Source organism: Pelophylax lessonae, assembly GCF_965119305.1.
Source record: "Pelophylax lessonae genome assembly, chromosome: 2".
NCBI lineage: Eukaryota > Metazoa > Chordata > Amphibia > Anura > Ranidae > Pelophylax > Pelophylax lessonae.
Window position 1 is genome coordinate 598879868 of NC_138769.1, and position 24454 is coordinate 598904321.

Here is a 24454-nt window from a genome sequence, read left to right on the forward strand (position 1 = left end):
TTTTATATTGATTATTTGATTCTCAAATGGCACATTTGCCATGGCAAGGATTAGGCCCTCTCCACGGTCCACCTCACTCACCTCATAGAGAAGAAGATGAGATAACGAAGAAAATGCTCCCACGTCCCGCCGCCCGTGTCACAACTCCTCTCAGTAAAGGCCCTAAGGGGTGGAGTCTGAGTGACACACAACACGTCTAGAGGCAGAGACCTCGAGCGGGAAGACGGCAGCACGGCTCCTCCAGTGCGGTCTTAACTTGATGATCATGACAGTGATTCCACGGGCCGCTGCGCGAGCGAGGCTGTGGGATTGATTGAATTGAGTTGTGCTGCCTACTGCTACACGCTACCTACTACTAAATTGTGAGTCAGTATATTTTATTTCATTTTTATATATAAAAGCAGTATTGTTGAGCACTACTAGCCACTAGATCTCCTGGCTGTCACTTTGTCACATGTTGGGGAATCACATCGGCTCAGCTCCAGAAGTGGCGGGTGTCCTCGTCATCCTGCCAGGGCCGCCAAGAAGTTCATCACCTAATCTTAAGTTATTAATATCTTATGAGGAGAGGACCTATGTGATTGAGAATTGAAATAATTAAATATATATGGCTTTTTGAACCAGTGCCAGTGCCACAGTGCCACCCAGAAGCTATCCACCAGTGCCACCACCATTAAGTGTGTTGGTCGGTCACTCGAGCACTGAAGGAGGTGGAAGCATCTGACAAGTGAAGTGACACTTTAGATTTGCACACTGGAATTCATTTATGGACTTTTCGTTATAGATAGGTTTACACACTTCAACTTGTTGCACGCACCTGACCTAACTTATTTCATAACTTATTTTATTGTGATTTATTGTCATATTTTATATGAATTGAATTTATTGTTACATTGTGGGAATAATTATTTTCACTGCATTTAGGCTTTAGCACATTCATGTCACTTTATTTTTGATACTGTGTGGAGTGTGGGCAGGGCACTGGGGGCAACGATGATATTATATCGATTGCACAGGCACTTTATTCGCACAGCCAAGTTGTGTTTGTTAGTAGTTTCTTGATGCACTTTTAGCGCTGTAGCACCATTTATTTGTTTGTTTCATATTTTCTTTTTATTGGAAAGATTTGGTATAGCAGCTTTTATTATACACAGCCTTTATTTTCGTATGCGCTGATTTACAAATGACATTATACACATTTTTTTGAGCTTTATGCAACCTGCCATCTACTGTTCTGGTAGTGGTAATTTTTTTTAAAGTAACGAGTATCTATGCAGCACAAAAAAAAAATACTTGAGTAGAAGTATCGAAATCATCGAAAAAATGTAGTGAAGTAAAAGTAGAAGTAGGAGAAAAAAATCTACTCTAGGAAAGTACAGATACCGCATTTCGGTACTTAAGTACTGTACTTAAGTAGTTCTACTTCGTTACTATACATCTCTGGCGGATAGACACACAAACATTGATTGCAATCCCTGAAACTATCAAGATTGTCATACACTAATGTGGGCATAGTTTGCATTGTGTGTCAAACATCCAATTGCTTTCTTTTCTGGGAAGATGTACTAAGGCATTGGTGTGATAACATTTTGCCTAAAAAAGAAAAAAACATGTGATTTTCTTACTAAGCATTAAAAAAGCATTGGGGAAGCAAAGCAGAAGGTCTAACAAAACTTGTACACTACCGGATATATGTATGGATATTTATCATTAGAATCTCCATTTCATGCAGAAGTGTATAGAATCATTTACACTAGCAAAAATACACACATACCCAGTATGCAAACCCTAAAAATGAACTTTTTATTTGACCTCCTTTGGTCTGTTAAATATCCCTTTAAAGGATTTTTCTATATCTCTTTATATGTGCAAAAAAAAACGTTTTCCTGTGTTCTCTGCCCACTTCTCGTGTCATCTCATAGAGCCCTCCTAGCTCTTATGTTGATCTTCAGAATGATTCACTTTTATGTTGTGGAGATCTGAGAATAGGAGTGGTTGAGTAGTTTAGCAAAAGACACTAGGCAGGGCTGACACCACTTACTTCACAAAAACTGTCAGTACACAACAGGACTTAAACCAGCCATAGATGGTTAAAATCTCAGCCAGTTCAGCAGGGAACAGCCGAGATTAAAACCATTTATGGGCAGGCTAAATGTAGTCAATCCACCGAGCAACTTAGGTACAACCAGCATGTGGGATTTTTACATGCGAATATTGCCAGTGCTAAAAGCTCAATTCACATAAGAATGTCTCACTCTGTATGAAAGGATCAATAAGCTCACTGGTGTATTTATAACCTAATATTTTTGTTTTCGATTGGAGTTGGGAAGGATTGTGACCCCTGTAAAGCTTTTTTTTTGCTGTCTATAGGAGATTCATCTTGAGTTCTGTCCTGATGGGTTCATTGTCAGTCGCCTAAACATAAGGTGTAGGGGAATTAAAAATTTGAAAACTGTCACCAGAACAAGAGATGAGCATAAACCTTTCAATAGGGACACCTGCTCTGCAGAGGCATTCACTTTACCCTCACTTTGCAGAGAATTTCTCTCAATTCCTTCTGCATCTCTGAGACAGGAAGTGAAAGGAAATCTCCCCAACAAGGGACAGACCTAGTATTGTGAATGCTCAGTTTGAAAAGTGTTTTTTAAGTTTGGATACCAAATTTCCTTTTTTGCTAAACTTATGGAACATTATTTTGCTTGGTGAAGTTTCCTTTAACCACTTGCCGACCACTCACTGAGCTGGTACTGCGGCAAAGCGGCTCGTTATCGTCCAGCGACGTAGACCTACGTAGAGCCGGAGGCTCGCTCCCGCTGTATTCAGACACAGCGGGATTCGGGCCAGAGGAGGAGACGCTGTGATCACCGCCGCTCTTCCCCGATCGTCAGGGATCCAGTGAGGAAATCCGCCCGCTTGTGTAAACAAAGCGGGCGGATCTCCTATGTGACAGACAGTCACAGATTACAGGATTCAGCATAGCTGAACCTGCGATCTGTGTCTGTGTCACACAATCCCCTCCCCCCACACACGTCAGTAAGCATGAGGCATACATTTAACCCCTTGATCACCAATAAAGTTAACCTCTTCCCTGCCAGTGTCATTATTACAGTAACAGTGCATATTTATAGCACTGATTACTGTAGTAATGTCACTGGTCCCCCCAAAAGTGTCAAAAATGTCAGTTAGGGGTCCAATCAGTCCACCGCAATGTCGCAGTCCCGCAAAAAAAAATCGCAGATCGCCGCCATTACTAGTAAAAAAAATAAACAATAAAAATGACAAATCTTTCCCGTAGTTAGTAAATGCGATAACTTTTGCGCAAACCAATCAAAATACACTCATTGAGGATTTTTTTTGTCAAAGACATGTAGCTAAATACATTTTGGCCTAAATATATGACAAAAATTGAATATATTGGATATTTTTAAACTGTCAAAGTAGAAAATGTCAACTTTTTTTGCACAATTTTCGTTCTTTTTTTATTAATATCGCAAAAAATGAAAAGCGCAAAGGTGATCAAATACCACCAAAAGGAAGCTCTGTTTGTGGGAAAAAAAGGACATAAATTTCGTTGGGGTACGGTGTTGCATGACCGCGCAATTGTCAGTTAAAGTCGCGCAGTGCCAAGTTGCAAACAGTGGCCTGGACGTAAAGCAGGAAAATCCTCCGGTGGTAAAGTGGTTAAAGCATCCCCAATGTATGTAACGTAATGTTTTGGTTAAAATGGTTCTGAAAGCTGAAGGTTTTCTGTGTACAGTGCCCCCCCCCCACCCCAGCCCCCAAGTCCTTACCTGAGCCCCTCTGATCCAGTAATGTTCACGAAAACCTCAACTGTACAGGGACTGTCCCTCCTCATTGGCTGAGACAGCAGCGGAAGCCCATTGGCACCCACTGTTGCCAATCACAGCCCCTGAGACAGTGAGAAGAGAGCAGGGGGGGCAGGGCCAGGCCTCAGCTCTCTGTGTTTTATGAATGCATAGAGCAGTGGTTCAAGAGCGAGCATGCAGCAGTGTCCCCAAGGCAAGCAGCTTTCTCTGGGGGCATTGCTTAAGGCAGCAAAACCTGGAAAGAAGAGGATTGGAGCTGCTCTGTGCAAAACCACTGCACAGAGCAGGTAAGTATAACATATTTATTTTTTGTTTTGTTTTTTAAAGAGCTTTAATATTACTTAAGGCTACATTCACACCTGAGCGTAGCGTTTTTCGCGCGTTTTTTACCGCGATTTTACAGCGATTTTTGCGGCGTTTTTTACCGCGATTTTACCGCGATTTTTGTGCAGGCGTTTTTAGATTGAATAGAGATCAATGGAAAACGCCTGTAATCTGCCCAAAAAAAGAAGCTCATGTACTTTTTTGAGCGTTGGGCGTTTTGTATACAGCGTCAAAACGCTCAGATGTGAACAGGGGCCATTGAAATGAATAGGATTTGTCTTGTTGGGCGTTTTGAGAGCTGATCCTAGAGCAGAAAAACGCCCCAAAAACGCCCCAAAACGCCTAGATGTGAACGGAGCCTTAAAGTCATTGAAAAACTTAATTTTTTTTTCATTGAAATAAAAAAACATTTGTTCCTTGAAGAACATGTTCAAGTAGTTCACACCCTGTCATGGATCCATGTAAATTATGACTAAGCTATCTGACCTCATAATGGGTTATTTATGGGTTTTATGCTATTGATATCTTATCTTTTGTAGCCAGCACTGCTTGCTGCGATAGACCAAAGAAAATGATTGTACTGTTTATGTATTTCTCTGTTCTTTTGAAAACTTCAATAAAAATTATTAAAAAAATAAATAATAAACATTTCATACTTGTTCTGTGCAATGGTTTCCCACAGAGCAGCCCCAATCTACCTCTTCTGGGGTCCCCAGCCGGAGCTCTTGGCTCCTCCCCTTTACCAAATGCTTCGCTCGAGCAGGCCAAGCTGTTCGCCTCAATGGCTCCTACAGCTCTTAGCCAAGCCTGTGAGACATGAGAGAGAGAAGAGCTGAGGCAGAGGTGCACCACAGTGCTGGATCAATATCTGATTCAGGTGAGTATTTGGGGGAGGGGGGTGGGCGGGGGGAGCTACTATTAAAGGTTTTTTTACTTTAATGCATAGAATGCATTAAAATGTAACTCCACTTTTGTTGAGAAAAAAACAATCCCCTCTGGGTGATCTCTGTACATTACAAGGATTGTAACAAACTTTGTTGCAGATTCCTACTTTTTGTTATTCTGAAGAAATCATTGTTTGTTCCTCTGTGCCTCTGTGCTGAGTGGGTCTAATGGGAGTGGTTTCATAATTATCTATCAGCTGTGGCAGCTGCAGGACTCTAATGAGGAAAGCTGCTCGGCCTGCATCCCTATAGATGTGTTCTTATTGGGAGTATCTCAACAAAAAGGTAATTTTAATAACATTCAATTACAATATGATTTGTGTCACAATTGTATACTCTAAGGGCTCTTTTACGCTGTCCGCCTCCGTAGGCGGATCCGTGCTGCTCAGCGGGGATCGATCCGCGATCCCCGCTGAGCCAGCGAATGACAGCTCCATCTCCTCTTGCAGTGCGGAGAGGGAGGTGTCACAGCCCCCGCTGCTCTCTATGGGGAATCGGATGAGAGCGGCCCACCTGTCCGCTCTCATCCGATCCGATCCGATCCCCAGGACGGATGGAAAATAGGGTTTCCATCCGTCTGGATTTCACGGACAGGATCGGATGCGGATGGCAGCGGACATGTCACCGCTGACATCCGCTGCTCCATAGGGCTGAATGGGGCATCCGATCAGATCCGCCTAAAAAACTGACAGGCAGATCTTATAGGACCGCCCGTGTGAAAGAGCCCTTTATTGTTTTTTTTAATTGCTATTTTTTTCCCCACTAAAGTTACACCGCCTATATACGACGGCAGGTCGGCATGTACAGGTTAGCGGGAGAAATCCTGGGGGCTCACGCGTATGTCCACTTGCCAGCAGGGAAGCCGATTCACGGGAGCCGGCGACCGTGATTGCCGCTGGGCACCCGCGATCGCTCCCCATGAAGAGAGAACGGTGGTCTGCTGTTGTAAACACGGCAGACCGTTGTTCTCTCAGCTATCAACACAGAACTCCTGTGTTCCTCCTATTTAGGAACACAGTTCTCTGTGTTGATTTCACAAGCCCATCCCCCCACAGTTAGAAAACACCCCCTAGGCTCACATTTAACCCTTTGATCGCCCCTGGGTTAACCCCTTCCCTGCCAATGTCATTATTACAGTAACAGTGCATATTTTTAGCACTGATTACTGTAGTAATGTCACTGGTACCCCCAAAAGTGTCAAAAATGTCAGTTAGGGGTCCGATCTGTCCACCCCAATGTCGCAGTCCTGCTAAAAATCGCAGATCGCCGCCATTACTAGTAAAAAAAAAAAAAATAAATAAAAATGACATAAATCTTTCCCCTAGTCTGTAGATGCGATAACTTTTGCGCAAACCAATCCAAGTAAGCTTATTGGGATTTTTTTTACCAAAAATATGTAGCAGAATACAAATTGGTCTAAAATGATAAAAAAAATTGATTTTTAATTTTTTTTTGGGGTGGGGGGATGTTATATAGCAAAAAGTGAAAAATATTGTTTTTTTTTTCAGAATTGTCGCTCTTTTTTTGTTTATAGCGCAAAAAATAAAAATCGCTCAGGTGATCAAATACCACCAAAAGAAAGCTCTATTTGTGGGAAAAAAAGGACATCACTTTTATTTGGGTACAGCGTCGCACAACCACGCAATTTTCCCTAAAATAACGCAGTGCTGAATCACAAAAAATGGCCTGGTCATTAAGGGGGAAAATCTTCCGGTCCAGAAGTGGTTAAAGTAAAAAAAAAAAAATAATAAACTTTTACCTTTACAACCACTTTAAGGTAGTGTAAAATTATATAGAATAGGAGACTATGGCATGACATTTGGGATATTTCATTTTACCAATTATTGCACCCATTTATTAGCTATGTTTTATGGCCACATTACTAAATAAAGGAAAATGCATGTGGTGCTCCCAATAACAAACCATTATCTTTTATTTTCTATTCTAACCAACATTGGAAATGTTTTCCAAGGACGACCCAAGATCATTGTTCTTTCTACCCGCAACATATCTGGACAGAAGTCATTCCTGCACTGGACTGGTGTTCATATCAATATCAATGTCTTGGGAACATTCCCTGTAAATTGTCGGTATCAGATTAATACAGGTTTATCCTATCAGACTGACCTCATAGAAAACCATTAGAACTGCTTTAAGGGAATGCTGCTAACCTTTTAGCATTGCAGTAAGCCAGTAAATTCAGCCCTGAGTTGGCAATTATCTTGTGTCCATATGGATCAATTGCCTTCTATTAGCCAGGAATGGTTAGGACAGGAGGAATTGCTCCAATCTCAAGCTGGCCATGCACTGGTAGATTTTTTTTAAGAATATTCGTATGAAAAATCTTGTTAGTACATGCAATAATTCCTACAGAGACTTGATGAATGCTGTTAAAATTTTTATTTATTTTGCATTCAGTTTTGGAATGAATGGAATTACCCAAATAAAAACTAAATGTACTGTTAGAAATGTGTTTGTTCAAGAAAATTTTCCATGCTGCTCTATTGGATTTTCTTGTTACTATGGTTGAAAAAGGAACATTGATTTGACCCCACCAACTATTAGGATATTGAGTAAAATTCTAATAATGTGTGGCCTGCTTTAAATTGTGTGTATAGCCCACACTTTTCTTTTTAGTTTTTAATAGAGTAGGGAAAGGTTGGGAGGAGTTAAAACCCCCGCTAGTTTATTTTCTGCTATCTGTGTTGCATTCAGAAGATTTTACATCATTTCCTGTCCTGAAATGAGAGAAAATCTTCCCAAAATAAGGGGAATTTCCCTCTAATACAATTGTCACAGAAGAAGTGCACCCATTAGATGATTTATTCTCACTTCCTGTTCTGGTGACAACTGTAAAAATTGTTTTCTTTTGCTTTCTGTCATAGTAATATTGGTCACCGGGACAAATAGACAGTTAATACCTCTTAAGCTGGCCACATGCGTTACATTCTGTTCAATCTCCTTTGAATCTACCAACAACTACATAGTGCAAGGGCCTGCTTGAATGAATGCAAATGTATTGGATAGATTAGGAAGGTCCTCCTATTACATACTTTTAGTAAATCCAAAGTCTATAATACACAAATTATTTGGTCAGATTGTAACATGTATGGTGACCCTAACAAAGATACAGACAGCAATAAAAACTTCTTATTGGGTTTTTAAAAGAGAAGTTGAGAATTTTTTTTGTTTCAAGAATCATACTTACCTAGGTGGATGCAGCATCTGTCCCCTGTCGGCTCTAATGCTGGCCATACACTAGCCGAAATATCAGACAAACTCATTTTCGAAACATGAAAACTCAGCCGTGAGAGCAGACGATCGTGCTATCATGTAATGACCGAATATCGAAAGATAAATCGTTCAATGGACATAAATTAATTCAGTTTGTCGCATATGCCTAGTGCAAACAGGTCGGCCGAGAAACACATTAACCTTTCAATTTATCGTTCGTTTATCGTTCGGCCGGCAGATTTTCAAAACTGTTCCTTTGATTTTTTGGCTCTGAAAAGTTGAAAACGATTTTCTATTTGTGCCCATTAACTGGACGAAAAACGGACAATCGGACCAAATGACAGATTTTCGAACGATTTTCCGGCAGGTGTATGGCCAGCATAAGACTGAGAACACAGCGATCAAAGACTGCTGATCCCTCAGTTCTCAGAGCTCTGTGAGCAGAGAGCTGGTGACTGTCAGTCACTGGCTCTCTGCTCAAGCCCCACCCCTGTGCTCACTGAAGCGCTAGGCTGTGGAGGGGGACAGAAGTGGCTGGCTCAGACTCACTGAGAGGCTGAACCAGGTTGCGGTCCAGGGTTGTGGGTCAATCCTGACCATATTGTCGCAATCCTGCTCCAGCCTGGGCCAAATATGTGATGTCATCCGACAGCGGGCTTCAGCCCGCTGTCTGCTGAAAACAGGATACAGGAGTGCAGAACAAACTGCACTCCGGTAATACACCAAAGAAATTTAGCCAAACAAGCTTTGGCTGTACTTCTCCTTTTATCCTTCATTTCTCCACTGAACTCCCCCCCCCCCCCCCCCCCAAAAATAAAAAAAGTAGAAAAATTGGCTAGTCATATACTAAATTACATTTACATTTGTGTGGTGCATTAATGCAGGTGCACTTTTCATGTCATGCATTACCATACATTGCAAGGCAGGTCACTGAAATCAATGGTTTTCCAATGCAAAAGATGCAATCTCAGGGGTACAGGGGTACAAAATACCTCTAGCTCTTGCAATTTCAAAGTGTATTGCAGTCCATGCTCAGGGCAATTCTGTTTCTTCCAATAACATTTCAGCTACAAACATTTAATTTTTAAAGGAAATGAGCAATAAAAATTTGGAAATCAAGTAGCACTGTGGTTGTTTCCAGTGAAATTCACCTAACTTTGATAATTTAGTCATTGGAAAGTAGCTAAAAATTAATTTGAAAGCCACAAACATGCTGTGTCTATGGGCAAAGTAAAGGTGAGCAGTGTTTTAAAGATAGGTAGATAGATAGATAGATAGATAGATAGATAGATAGATAGATAGATAGATAGATAGATAGATAGATAGATAGATAGATAGATAGATAGATAGATAGATAGATAGATAGATAGATAGATAGATAGATAGATAGATAGATAGATAGATAGATAGATAGATAATCATTTATGGATCATATTAGAAGAGATAGATAGATAGATAGATAGATAGATAGATAGATAGATAGATAGATAGATAGATAGATAGATAGATAGATAGATAGATAGACAGACAGACAGACAGACAGACAGACAGACAGACAGACAGACAGACAGACAGACAGACAGACAGACAGATAGATAGATAGATAGATAGATAGATAGATAGATAGATAGATAGATAGATAGATAGATAGATAGATAGATACAGAGTGTTGCCTTAAATAATTCGTTTAATTAAAACTGGTGCAAGGAAAACAAGAAGAAAAGTAGAGCTGTTGCCATAAGCAACCAGGAAGGTTCACTGTACACTTTACAGGAAAAATCAATTATATTTGATCACCCCTATAAGCAAGACTTCTACTTTTGTTTGCCTTTGTTTTTTATTTTTTAGCCTTTTTTTTTTACCAGTTTCATGAATCTGTTGCTGTGGACATGAATAGATAAGTGCTGATACAGCTAATTATTCACATGAAGAAGTCCTGCTGTTGCCTTCCCTTGTGTGACCCGGATCATATGTGGTTGGGATCTCAGTATATAGAGAGTATAGAGAGCTGCCTGGCTCAGCACTGCCAGGATCCTTGTGTGGGTGTTATTGTGAGCCCCGGGACTGTTGGAGAAGCAAAGGAGAATCATGGAATCCCAGCCACATGGAGACAGTCTCTGGCCTTCTGTTCCTCCCAGGGAAATTGAGTTAGCTGGGAGCTACAATTTCATCTGGGCTATAGAATAGTCATTTACCACTAGCACTGATGGCAGCCCTAAATTAGAAGCAAAACAGACTTTTTTTTTTTTTTTGGAAAAAAACAATGATCTATATCTATGTCCAAAATAAAACAACTACATCTAAAAAAATATATCACGAGATAATTTGCCTCTATAAATGCAGCAAACAGGGAACTATACTCATAGGTAGTATATTGCAGCAGAAAGAAGGTTTTTCACATAGATCAAATATGCAAAATAACAATCATAATAATAATAATATTAGTTGCACTCCTAGTAATAGTAACAATAATTTGAATAATAATAAAAATCATAATAATAATCATTATAATATTAATATTAATATGATGATGATGAGAGTTATGATGCCTTGCTTAAATTCATATATGGGTCTATCTAAATACATGTATTTATAGAAGGAAAGAGTATAAATTAACATTTAAGCATAAATAATATAAAAAGTGTTTATGTCTCTACTGTATATGTATCTTTGGTGTGTTGGTGAAAATAAAACCCTGAGACACAAGGCAGTTATGTTAGTATTATTAAGAAAGTTATAATTATATGAATTATTTCAATAAATATTATTAAATATTCTATCTATCTATCTATCTATCTATCTATCTATCTATCTATCTATCTATCTATCTATCTATCTATCTATCTATCTATCATTATTTTTATTATTATTATTAATATTATTATTATTATTATTATTATTATTATTATTATTATTATTATTATTATTATTATTATTATATAAAATGCCTTGCCTTATGCACACCTCTCTGTAAAGTCAGATTTATAGATCTGCAATATACATTAAAAGTGCATTAAATTGCCATTTTCTTATCTGTGATTTCAGTTCACTAGATCAGAAAATATTCACCTCCGCAATTTGATACATTTTAATGTAAAATCGCTTCATTGCGACACATTACAGAAGAAAAAAGTATGTAAAAATTGAGAAGAGCTACATAAGAAGAAATGATCTCCTGCAGCATACACGAGCCCATCACAGGACGATCCAGAAGCAGCGCTGAACGACCAGCTTGTAAAATCCTTTCCCCTTCTCCAGAAGATGTTTCCTAGAAAAACGTGTAAAATATAAAATCGGGCTTGAGGAAGTCAAACCTGAGATCCGGAATATTGAAGTTTATCAGGAAACACTGCAGGAACAGATCAAGCAAGATTGTACCAAAGCTGAATACTAACTTAACATGAAAAGGGCTTTAGGGGGCCATGTGAACTGTCCCTGTCTAGATGATTAATGGGGGTGAATTAGGGGTGAAATCCAACCCCTAGCAAGAAAAAAAACACACACAACCAAACACTCTTAACTTCCAAAATCTCCTTTTTTTTTTTTTTTTTTTTTTTTTGCCTTTAAGGTAACTTTCAGAAGCTGCATCATAATGTCACCGACAATAATCATGCGCATAAGTTTTAATTCTCTTTATTTATCAAACGGTTAATTCCAAAGCTACTAAAAATACAGACAAACTGAGACAGATCGCTCTGAAAGACAGACCAAATTTCACTTAAACGAAAAAAAAAATCTAAATCCGTCTTTAATTCCCTAAAAAATAAATTAAACAAGACGATTGACAAGTATAAAATAAACTAACAAAAATAGAAAAAAATATTTAAACAGGATTAACGCCAACGCATATAAATATAGGTTTCCCTTTTCTTTTTGTTTCTACTAAAAAAGATTGAGAAATTACAAAAACTGGATTTACATAAATACAGAATAAAATAGAACTAAATTTTCGGGATGGGCTGTGGAAGAGCGAATTGGATAGTCTTCTAAAAAGTGACTTTTTTTTGTGTGATTTCACATTCCCTGGTAGTTATGTCCAGGCTTAGTTTCTACTATAGGGGAGGTAAGGGAGAGTTTAGACTAATTGGTTGCTTATGTGGCATTGTCTGCACTCCATGCATAGTCCCTGTATTGTGCATAGCTTAGTAAATACATATGAGATGTGCTAAAGCTGAGGCATGTTGGTGGGTTTACATGTAAAGTTTTTTTTTTTCCTACTTAATGACATAATGGGCCAGAATAAATTGCCCTTATGTTTCAAAGAGTAGAGCATTCTACAGATGTGTCAGCACAGGAGGCTCCTGGGAACACCCCTGAGGCACAGGATGAATGTTTAAGTCTGTGTAGGTGGGATGAGGGTCACAGGGACCGAGATGGTGTTTGCTGGGTGTCTGTGCTGCACAGCTGTAGTCCATGTTATCTGATGAAGAATGGGGCAGATTGAACATGGAACAGTTCCCAGGCACATTTTCCAGGTAACTCCCTCCAAGGTAGCTCTGGCTTCCTTGTAGACCAGGGCTATCATAGCCTAAATCCCCATGTAGAGAAGGGTGGTCGTACTCAGAAGCTAGGGACTGGGTCCCATATCGTTTCTGGGCTGGTGGGTTGTCAAAGAGAGGTGCTGAGTAAGCAGTTAAACCATACATGTTCCCAGGGCTCTTGTTAAACTCATTAGGCATGGGCACGTCATAGCCATTTTCATCCTCTAGGGGGAGCCCATTGGAGTAAGGGATCAATGATGGACTTCCACTGGGGGACTGTCCCCCTGGAGATAATGCTCCTCCTTTGCCCTTGTGGTCCTTCTTGTACTTCATCCTCCTATTCTGGAACCAGATCTTGATTTGCCTCTCAGACAGGTTGAGTAGTTTGGCCATCTCCAGCCTCCTAGGGCGGCATAGATAGCGATTAAAATGGAATTCTTTCTCCAGTTCTACCAGTTGGGAGTTGGTGTAGGCTGTCCTGGCCCTCTTGGATGCAGAGCTAAGAAAACTATTGTCCAATGAGCTCTCATCCTCTGAAATACAAATTGGTAGATTACAATGATTGAACAACAGTCCAAAACTATACTTGTAAAAGCCCCATATTCTACCATGCCCAAATCTACAAAACCTGGTCTGCAAGCTCTAAACTGCCCATACACTATACAATCAGATTGTACAGTATCTTTTAGATCTAGCACCAACTACAAAAATCTGTGGAAGTGGATAGAAATGGATTGTATTGTATAGGTTTTTCCTCATATTACATAGCTTTGGTAAATGTAAATGATATTGTACAGGGATTGTGCAATCAGGATTTAGTGTATAGCAACTCTAAGGTTCATGCATGGCAATTTGGAATCATAGGCGGAATCAATGCGATTCCCCCTGTGATTCTAAATCATGTGGCAATCGCTGCAAAACTAACAACATGCATTTGGGTACCTTTCATACTAAATGTACCCCGAACAAGGTGCGATTTTGCCATGATGGTTGCACTACAATCGCAGCAAAATGCACCTTCAAAAATCACACAAAGCTTATTGCCTGAAAAGAAGTAAGAGCTTATTTCAGACACCAAAGGCGCATAGAGCGGCCCATTGAAGTGAAAGGTCTGCCTTATGTGCAACTCGCAGAATCACCTGAAAATCGCTCTCACAAAATAGCGAGTGAGAACATGAGTTCCCGCGACATAAAGTTTAAGTTAGGGCATAGGTTAAGTTCACATTGGTGCAACACGACAACCCTGTGAATCCACTGTGGATTCCCGCATCGCATCCGACTCGCAGGCAGTTTGCACTGCCATATGCAAACTGCTGGGAGTGTCAATACAAAGTAAGTCCTGGTTCACATATGTCCGATGACAGACATTGCATGTAATTGAGTGCCGGTTCACACTTATGCGCTTGTACTGCGAATGCGATGCGTTCTAAATAGTCTCCAATCGCATGCATTTACAAAATACATTGAATTTGTGACGGTCGTTCACATCTATGCGTTGCGATCCAGATGCGAATGTGATGCGATTATAAAAAGGGTCTTGTGCGAGTTTACAGCGTTGCGTTGCGAATTTAGTCTCCATAGACATCAATGTAAATCGGTCTGGACTCGCATTATCAGTTCAGATATGTGCAAATTCTTATGTGCGAATTCTTATTTTTTGTTTGATTTTCCCCTCAGCTCCACCCCTCCTGAGCTTAATTAACATAATCAACGCAATCAAATTTTTATTACAATCGCGCTGGTACTATTGAAAAACATAAGGTAAACTCGCACTGCAAATTCGCATTGCAAGCGCAAGCGCATAAGTGTGAACCGGCACTCAGAGAGCACTGCTCTGAAAACCTAATGCGATGTCTGTGCGATGCGAATCCAGCCATATAGATTGTATGGCTGAATTTGCAGCGCATTCTGACACAACTCACACAGGACCCTTTTTTGGGTCTGCACCAGAATCGGATCGCATGGGTGTTCACACCTATGCGATCCAATTCATGTACAAAACTGACAGTTCGCACTGTGATATGCAAACTGATCTGGGGGGTGTCGTTAACTTTGTATTGACACCCGCAGCAATTCGCATATGGCAGTGTGAACTGTCTGGGAGTTGAATGCGATGCGGGAACCCACAGTGGATTTGCAGGGTTCCCGCATCACATATATGTGAATCGGCACTTATTGACACCCCCAGATCAGTTCGCAGATCGAAGTGCGAACTGTCAATTCGGACAGAAATTGGATCGCATGAGTGTGAACAACCATGAGATCAGATTCTGGTGTGGACCAAAAAAGATTCCTGCATGAGTTTGGTCTGAATGCAATGTATGACTGAATTCACATCGCACAGACATTGCATGTGATTTGCATAGCAGTGTGTTAAGAATCACATGTGATGTTTGACATCGCTATAGTGTGAACCAGCACTTAAGGCTTCATGCCAGGGGCAGAAAAATGCAGCTTTTATATGCAGCTGGTTCCATACACACTGGGCAAAAAAAAAAAAAAAAAACGCCAGTTCCTTTGGCAGAAAAAAACACTTAGAGCGTTTTTGTACATAGCTTAGATGATTTTAGGAGAATTTAATTTTTTTTTTCTGCCAGAAAGCTCCAATCAGAAACGCAAACCAGTCTGCTCTATGCACACTGGGCTTAAAAAAAAATCGAATTTCCCTTGTCAGAAATAAAAGCTCATATAGAGCGTTTTTTGTACAGAGTTTAGACGAGTTTAGGAGAGTCTAGCATTTTTTTTCTGCCAGAAAGCTCCAATCAAATGCAAACCAGGTTTTTTTTTTCCTACCTCTAAATGTTGAGCTAAAAATTTGCCTGTATCCCCTTATGTGCATGGGATCATAGGATAACATTGAGCTGCTTCTTCAGGCAGAACACAAACCTCCTATAGAAGCAGCCATTTTTAAGCCAGTGTGCATGGACTCAGGCATCTGGCATTTTTTCTTTTACACCTCTGCAGCTTCTAGGCATAATTCAGAGCACTGTTCAGAGGCATAAAAAATGCCCCAAACCTGCATTAAGAAAGGAGTTTTTATGCCTATGTACTATAATGCATATGGTTATGTGTTATGCCTATGTGCTATAATGCATATGTTTATGTGTTATGCCCATGTGCTATAATGCATATGTTTATGTGTTATGCCCATGTGCTATAATGCATATGTTTATGTGTTATGCCCATGTACTATAATGCATATGTTTATGTGTTATGCCTATGTACTATAATGCATATGTTTATGTGTTATGCCCATGTGCTATAATGCATCTGTAAATGTATTCCAATGGCTAGTATAAATGATTAATCTAGCCAATAGAATGCACTCACTTCTAAATGCCATACACATATATAAACACACATAAACATGCATATATATGTGACATTAGAGGCATTTTTTTTTCTGGCAGCATATTTGTAGCATGAATTCAAACACTCCTGTGCATGTAACCTCAAGCTGGCCATATACTATCCAATCAGATTGTACAATCTCATTTACATGTATATTTAGCCTAAAGACAAACAATCCATTTCATTTGTATCCAGTCAGACAAGTTCTTGCACTACACAGTTGATGGTAGAACTATCTGTGATTGTCCTATCAGAATGTATAGTGTATGGCCAGTTTAATGCATCATTTAAGGATTAAATCGTTTGATATAATAATCTTTTTCAAAAACTCCACAATTCTATATTTCAGAAAATGATTACTGTGGATTTGATTTACTAAAACTGGAGAGTTTTAAATTCTGGTGCAGCTCTGCATAGAAACCAATCACCCCCAGCAGGGTTGGTTTACAAAAACTAGGGAGTGCAAAATCTGGTGCATAGAAACCAATCAGCTTCCAGGTTAATTGAACAAGCTGAAGTTAGAAGCTGATTGGCTACCATGCACAGCTGCACCAGATGTTGCACTCTCTAGTTTTAGTAGATCAACACCACTGGGGGGGGGGGGGGTTAAAACAACAATTATTTTAAATAATAATAATTTTAAAAAATCAGCCATCAATCCTGGCAATAAAAAAAAAGGTAAATTTCACCAAATGTTTCTTTCTTTTCTCAGATACATTATTTTTTGGAGTGATAGACAATTTATTGTTATGTGTATGGCTAGTATAAAATAAGCCTACATATTGGGGCACATTTAGTACAAGAGTGGCATGTGTTGACGATTAGAGGCAGACATAGGCAGAAAATAACGGGATGTTCTCCCAATGTGACTACAAGAAGACAGCACTGCTGTGGAAATGATCGCTAAGTAATCCAGCCTGTGTGTAGACAGAGCTTCCTCCATCACATAGGTACAAGCTGGATTGTGGCTAGAAACTATTGATCTATCTACTATGATCACTTCAGTAAGTTTACTTTGGAGGGGGGCATAAGGAAAAATAAAATAGTATCGTTACCATAAAACCATCCAGTTCTACCAAGCTAATTAAATGTTACATTTTGTTATTATTTGTTTTATTATTTAATGCTACAGTTTGTGATTCTTTGTTATATTATTTAATGCTACATTTTGTGATTATTTGTTATATTATTTAATGTTACATTTTGTGATTATTTGTTATATTATTTAATGTTACATTTTGTGATTCTTTGTTATATTATTTAATGTTACATTTTGGTATTATTTGTTAAATTATTTCATGTTACATTTTGGTATTATTTGCCATTATTATTTATTGTGATGTTATATTTGTTATTTGTTATATTATTATGTTATAGTTACCTATTTTATATCTAGTACTTTTTAAAGTTTTTTTTTTCCCCCATCCCACATGTGTTGTGATGACAGTGACAGTGAACTTCTATGAGCCCCAGAGGGACATGGTGGAGGAGATCAGAAACATAGTTTATCCTTTACATCAGTAATAAATGAAGCCTGGGGTAGGGAAGGGTAACCTTGGTGTTCACAATCCGAGGCAGACACTTGTTCAGCTGAAAGGGTCAGAGTCTGTCACAGGGCACATTTTCAGGCTGGAAAGGAAAATGATCTCAAGGAAAATCTGGCTATTTTGTAGATATTTTCATAAATTAAATAGTGTTGACAATTTTATTCACACACTTAAGTATGTATGATGTATGAAAAGTGTGCTATAATAATCTCTTCCACAAACAACCAATCAGCTTCCATCTGCCATTTCTGCAGTCCAGAGATCACTATAAAGCAGGGATTCTGATTGGTTGCAGTGGGAATCAAAAACTTTTCCTGTTGGAGCATTTTCCCTTTATCATCTACACACATGAGTAAGAATAAGTTGCTATGCAACAAACATTCATATCTTTTGTATAGATCAATGTACACATACACATTGCAGTGTTCATTCTTTGGTCCCCTCCCCCATACATAGTTTCTTTAGTGTGATATCAACCAGGATCCTGATTCAGTAGATACACTTTAGATTAGTAATACATTTTAGAAATATTCAGTGTAAGCCAATCCCTTCTCATCTCCTTTCCTAAAGTTCTACCTTATGTGACCCTCAGTCGCACTAGGAAATGTCCTGAGTTGTGCTAGTTGCAGTGTTTGCAATGTCAACCCCATTGCATTTATCACAGGTAGATATATAGGATGAAGATATGGGGGGGGGGGGGGGGGGGTTCAGTGCACACATCAAAATGTAAAGTATATAAGAAATAGGAAGGGTAGGTGGGGATTCAGTGCACACATTACAGGTAAAGGAATAGGAAGGGTAGGTGGGGGTTCAGTGCACAGATCACAGGTAAAGTATATAAGGAATAGGAAGGGTAGGTGGAGGTTCAGTGCACACATCAAAGGTAAAATATATAAGAAATAGGAAGGGTAGGTGGGGGTTCAGTGCACACATTACAGGTAACGGAATAGGATGGGTAGGTAGGGATTCAGTGCACACATCACAGGTAAAGTATATAAGAAATAGATAGGGTAGGTGGGGATTCATTGCGCACATTACAAGTAAAGTATATAAGAAATAGATAGGGTAGGTGGGGATTCATTGCGCACATTACAGGTAAAGTATATAAGAAATAGGAAGGGTAGGTGGGGGTTCAGTGCACACATCACAGGTAAAGTATTTAAGAAATAGGAAGGGTAGGTGGGGGTTCAGTGCACACATCACAGGTAAAGAATATAAGGAATAGGAAGGGTAGGTGGGGGTTCAGTGCACACATCACAGGTAAAGTATTTAAGAAATAGGAAGGGTAGGTGGGGGTTCAGTGCACACATCACAGGTAAAGAATATAAGGAATAGGAAGGGTAGGTGGGGGTTCAGTGCAAACATCACAGATTAAGTATATTAGGAATAGGAAGGGTAGGTGGGGGTTCAGTGCACACATTACAGGTAAAGTATATAAGAAATAGGAAGGGTAGGTGGGGGTTCAGTGCACACATCACAGTTAAAGTATATAAGAAATAGATAGGGTAGGTGGAGGTTCAGTGCACACATTACAGGTAAAGTATATAAGGAATAGGAAGGGTAGGTGGGGGTTCAGTGCACATATCACAGGTAAAGTATATAAGAAATAGGAAGGGTAGGTGGGGGTTCAGTGCACATATCACAGGTAAAGTATAAAAAAAATAGATAGGAAGGGTAGGTGGGGGTTTAATGCACATATCACAATTGCAGTATAAAAGGAATAAGAAGGGTTGATGGGGGTTCAATGCATATGTCACCAGTAAATAAATATAGGAGGAAGAGGAAGGGGTAGGGGCTTCTTGCACCCAGCACAGGTAGGCATGTAGGAGGAAAAGGAGGAATGGGTGGGGGCTTAGTGTACATATTGCAGGTAGATGTATAGGAAGAAGAGGGGAATAGATGAGGCTCAGTGTGCATATCACAGGTAGACATATTGGAAGAGGAGGCTGAATATGGGGCTCAGTGGACATATTACAGGTAGACTTATGGGAGGAAGAGGGGGAGTAGATGTGAGTTAAGTGGACATATCACAAGTAGACCTATAAAATGAAGAGGAAGATGGATGGGGGCTCAATGCAAATATCACAGGTAGATATATAGGGGGAAAGGGGGGGATTGATGGGGGTTAGGTGTACATATCACAGGTAGACCTATAAAAGGAAGAGGAGGATGGATTGGGGCTAAGTGCACATTTAACAGTTAGACATATAAGAGGAAGAGGAGGGGTGGATGCTAGCTAAGTGCACATATCACAGGTAAACATATAGGAGGAAGAGGAGGGGTGGATGGGGGCTCAGTGCACATATCACAGGTAGACATATAGGAGGAAGAGGAGGGTTGGATGGGGGCTCAGTGCACATGTCACAGGTAGACATATGAGAGGAAAAGGAGGGTTGGATGGGGGATAAGTGCACATGCCACAGGTAAACATATAGGAGGAAGAGGAGGGTTGGATGGGGGATAAGTGCATGTGCCACAGGTAAACATATAGGAGGAAGAGGAGGGTTGGATGGGGGCTCAGTGCACATATCAGAGGTAGACATATAGGAGGAAGAAGAGGGTTGGATGGGGGCTCAGGGCACTGATCACAGGTAGACATATAGGGGGAAGAGGAGGGTTGGATCGGGGCTTAGTGCACATGTCACAGGTAGACATATAAGAGGAAGAGGAGGGTTGGATGGGGGATAAGTGCACATGCCACAGGTAAACATATAGGAGGAAGAGGAGGGTTGGATGGGGGCTGAGTGCACATGTCACAGGTAGACATATAAGAGGAAGAGGAGGGTTGGATGGGGGCTCAGTGCACATGTCACAGGTAAGCATATAGGAGGAAGAGGGGGGTTGGATGGGGGCTCAGTTCATATATCACAGGTAAACATATAGGACGAAGAGGAGGATTGGATGGGGGCTCAGTGCACATATCACAGGTAGACATACAGGAGAAAGAGGAGGGTTAGATGGGGGCTCAGTGCACATATCACAGGTAGACATACAAGAGAAAGAGGAGGGTTGGATGTGGGCTCAGTGCACATATCACAGGTAGACATATAGGAGGAAGAGGAGGGTTGGATGGGGGCTCAGTGCACATATCACAGGTAGACATATAGGAGGAAGAGGGGAATGGATGGGGGCTCAGTGCACATATCACAGGTAAACATATAGGAGGAAGAGGAGGGTTGGATGGGGGCTTAGTGCACATATCACAGGTAGACATATAGGAGGAAGAGGGGGGTTGGACTTGGATGGGGGCTCAGTGCACATATCACAGGTAGACATATAGGAGTAAGAGGAGGGTTGGATGGGGGATCAGTGCACATATCACAGGTAGACATATAAGAGGAAGAGGAGGGTTGGATGGGGGCTCAGTGCACATATCACAGGTAGACATATAGGAGTAAGAGGAGGGTTGGATGGGGGCTCAGTGCACATATCACAGGTAGACATATAGGTGGAAGAGGAGGGTTGGATGGGGGCTCAGTGCACATATCACAGGTAGACATATAGGAGGAAGAGGAGGGTTGGGGATCAGTGCACATATCACAGGTAGACATATAGGAGGAAGAGGAGGGTTGGATGGGGGCTTAGTGCACATATCACAGGTAGACATATAGGAGAAAGAGGAGGGTTGGGGATCAGTGCACATATCACAGGTAGACATATAGGAGGAAGAGGAGGGTTGGATGGGGGCTCAGTGCACATATCACAGGTAGACATATAGGAGGAAGAGGAGGGTTGGGGATCAGTGCACATATCACAGGTAGACATATAGGAGGAAGAGGAGGGTTGGATGGGGGCTCGGTGCACATATCACAGGTAGACATATAGGAGGAAGAGGAGGGTTGGGGATCAGTGCACATATCACAGGTAGACATATAGGAGGAAGAGGAGGGTTGGATGGGGGCTCAGTGCACATATCACAGGTAGACATATAGGAGGAAGAGGAGGGTTGGGGATCAGTGCACATATCACAGGTAGACATATAGGAGGAAGAGGAGGGTTGGATGGGGGCTCAGTGCACATATCACAGGTAAACATATAGGAGGAAGAGGAGGGTTGGGGATCAGTGCACATATCACAGGTAGACATATAGGAGGAAGAGGAGGGTTGGATGGGGGCTCAGTGCACATATCACAGGTAAACATATAGGAGGAAGAGGAGGGTTGGATGGGGGCTCAGTGCACATATCACAGGTAGACATATAGGAGGAAGAGGAGGGTTGGGGATCAGTGCACATATCACAGGTAGACATATAGGAGGAAGAGGAGGGTTGGATGGGGGCTCAGTGCACATATCACAGGTAGACATATAGGAGGAAGAGGAGGGTTGGATGGGGGCTCAGTGCACATATCACAGGTAGACATATAGGTGGAAGAGGAGGGTTGTATGGGGGCTTAGTGCACATATCACAGGTAGACATATAGGAGGAAGAGGAGGGTTGGATGGGGGCTCAGTGCACATATCACAGGTAGATATATAGGAGGAAGAGGAGGGTTGGATGGGGGCTCAGTGCACATATCACAGGTAGACATATAGGTGGAAGAGGAGGGTTGTATGGGGGCTTAGTGCACATATCACATTCACAGGTAGACATATAGGAGGAAGAGGAGGGTTGGATGGGGGCTCAGTGCACATATCACAGGTAGACATATAGGTGGAAGAGGAGGGTTGGATGGGGGCTCAGTGCACATATCACAGGTAGACATATAGGAGGAAGAGGAGGGTTGTATGGGGGCTCAGTGCACATATCACAGGTAGACATATAGGTGGAAGAGGAGGGTTGGATGGGGGCTTAGTGCACATATCACAAGTAGACATATAGGAGGAAGAGGAGGGTTGGATGGGGGCTTAGTGCACATATCACAGGTAGACATATAGGAGGAAGAGGGGAATGGATGGGGGCTCAGTGCACATATCACAGGTAGACATATAGGAGGAAGAGGAGGGTTGGATGGGGGCTTAGTGCACATATCACAGGTAGACATATAGGAGGAAGAGGAGGGTTGGATGGGGGCTTAGTGCACATATCACAGGTAGACATATAGGAGGAAGAGGGGAATGGATGGGGGCTCAGTGCACATATCACAGGTAGACATATAGGAGGAAGAGGAGGGTTGGATGGGGGCTCAGTGCACATATCACAGGTAGACATATAGGAGGAAGAGGAGGGTTGGATGGGGGCTCAGTGCACATATCACAGGTAGACATATAGGAGGAAGAGGGGAATGGATGGGGGCTCAGTGCACATATCACAGGTAGACATATAGGAGGAAGAGGGGAATGGATGGGGGCTCAGTGCACATATCACAGGTAGACATATAGGAGGAAGAGGAGGGTTGGATGGGGGCTCAGTGCACATATCACAGGTAGACATATAGGAGGAAGAGGAGGGTTGGATGGGGGCTCAGTGCACATATCACAGGTAGACATATAGGAGGAAGAGGAGGGTTGGATGGGGGCTCAGTGCACATATCACAGGTAGACATATAGGAGGAAGAGGAGGGTTGGATGGGGGCTCAGTGCACATATCACAGGTAGACATATAGGTGGAAGAGGAGGGTTGGATGGGGGCTCAGTGCACATATCACAGGTAGACATATAGGAGGAAGAGGAGGGTTGGATGGGGGCTCAGTGCACATATCACAGGTAGACATATAGGAGGAAGAGGAGGGTTGGATGGGGGCTCAGTGCACATATCACAGGTAGACATATAGGAGGAAGAGGAGGGTTGGATGGGGGCTCAGTGCACATATCACAGGTAGACATATAGGAGGAAGAGGGGAATGGATGGGGGCTCAGTGCACATATCACAGGTAGACATATAGGAGGAAGAGGAGGGTTGGATGGGGGCTCAGTGCACATATCACAGGTAGACATATAGGAGGAAGAGGAGGGTTGGATGGGGGCTCAGTGCACATATCACAGGTAGAAATATAGGAGGAAGAGGAGGGTTGGATGGGGGCTCAGTGCACATATCACAGGTAGACATATTGGAGGAAGAGGAGGGTTGGATGGGGGCTCAGTGCACATATCACAGGTAGAAATATAGGAGGAAGAGGAGGGTTGGATGGGGGCTCAGTGCACATATCACAGGTAGACATATAGGAGGAAGAGGAGGGTTGGATGGGGATCAGTGCACATATCACAGGTAGACATATAGGAGGAAAAGGAGGGGTTCAGTGCATTTACCTGCTGGGGGTGGGGCTTGCTTCTTCTGCTTGGAGTTCTGTCGGCTTTCCTTCATCCAGGGAAAGATCTGTTTGGGTAAGTTGTTGCTCTTGCTACTTTTCTTAGTTCCAGTGACATCATCAGGCTCTGGTCCATTGCTCGCCTTGGATGGGCAGCTCTGGGTGGTCGCTGATTTTGGGGCAGGAGAAGTTGAGTTTGGTGACTTGGGCTGCTGTGCTTGTTCTGGGTCATCCGGCAAATGAAAGGTAATGTTCTTAATAGAGAGCTCGTCTTTATTGCTGCTGGAAGTAGAGGTGGTTTCTGGTTGAAGGCAGTAAGGAGATTCATATTCAGTTTCAGTGGCATAGGTTGGGCGACCAGAGTAGCTCATGCCATTGGTCTCTTGGAAGCCACAGCCTGCGAAGGGACCTGAGTTGTCGTAGTAAAGTGATTTTTGCATCTTGTTTGCTGCCTTTAAGTTCTCTTTGTAAAAGAAGATGTGACACTGACCGATTGGTGATCAGATTATCAGTGATCACCCCCAAGTGACCCTGAGCCAGGCTTATCAAACACCAAACAGA

The 24454-nt window shown here is 41.5% G+C and overlaps 1 protein-coding gene across 2 annotated transcripts in view; it reads right to left on the reverse strand.

Annotated features, from left to right (window-relative positions):
- Positions 1-12167: 12167 nt before the first annotated feature.
- LOC309547131 (homeobox protein Hox-D3-like) overlaps positions 12168-24454 on the reverse strand; it is a 16561-nt gene continuing 4274 nt past the window's right edge. For both annotated transcript variants that reach the window (XM_082246920.1, XM_082246921.1), the window contains exons 2-3: positions 23895-24454; positions 12168-13343 (exon numbers count right to left, since the gene is read on the reverse strand). The exon at positions 23895-24454 is cut by the window's right edge. In XM_082246920.1, coding sequence (XP_082103046.1) covers positions 12604-13343; positions 23895-24333 — 1179 coding nt within the window. In that variant the 5' untranslated portion in view covers positions 24334-24454 and the 3' untranslated portion in view covers positions 12168-12603. The remainder of the gene's footprint in view (positions 13344-23894) is intronic.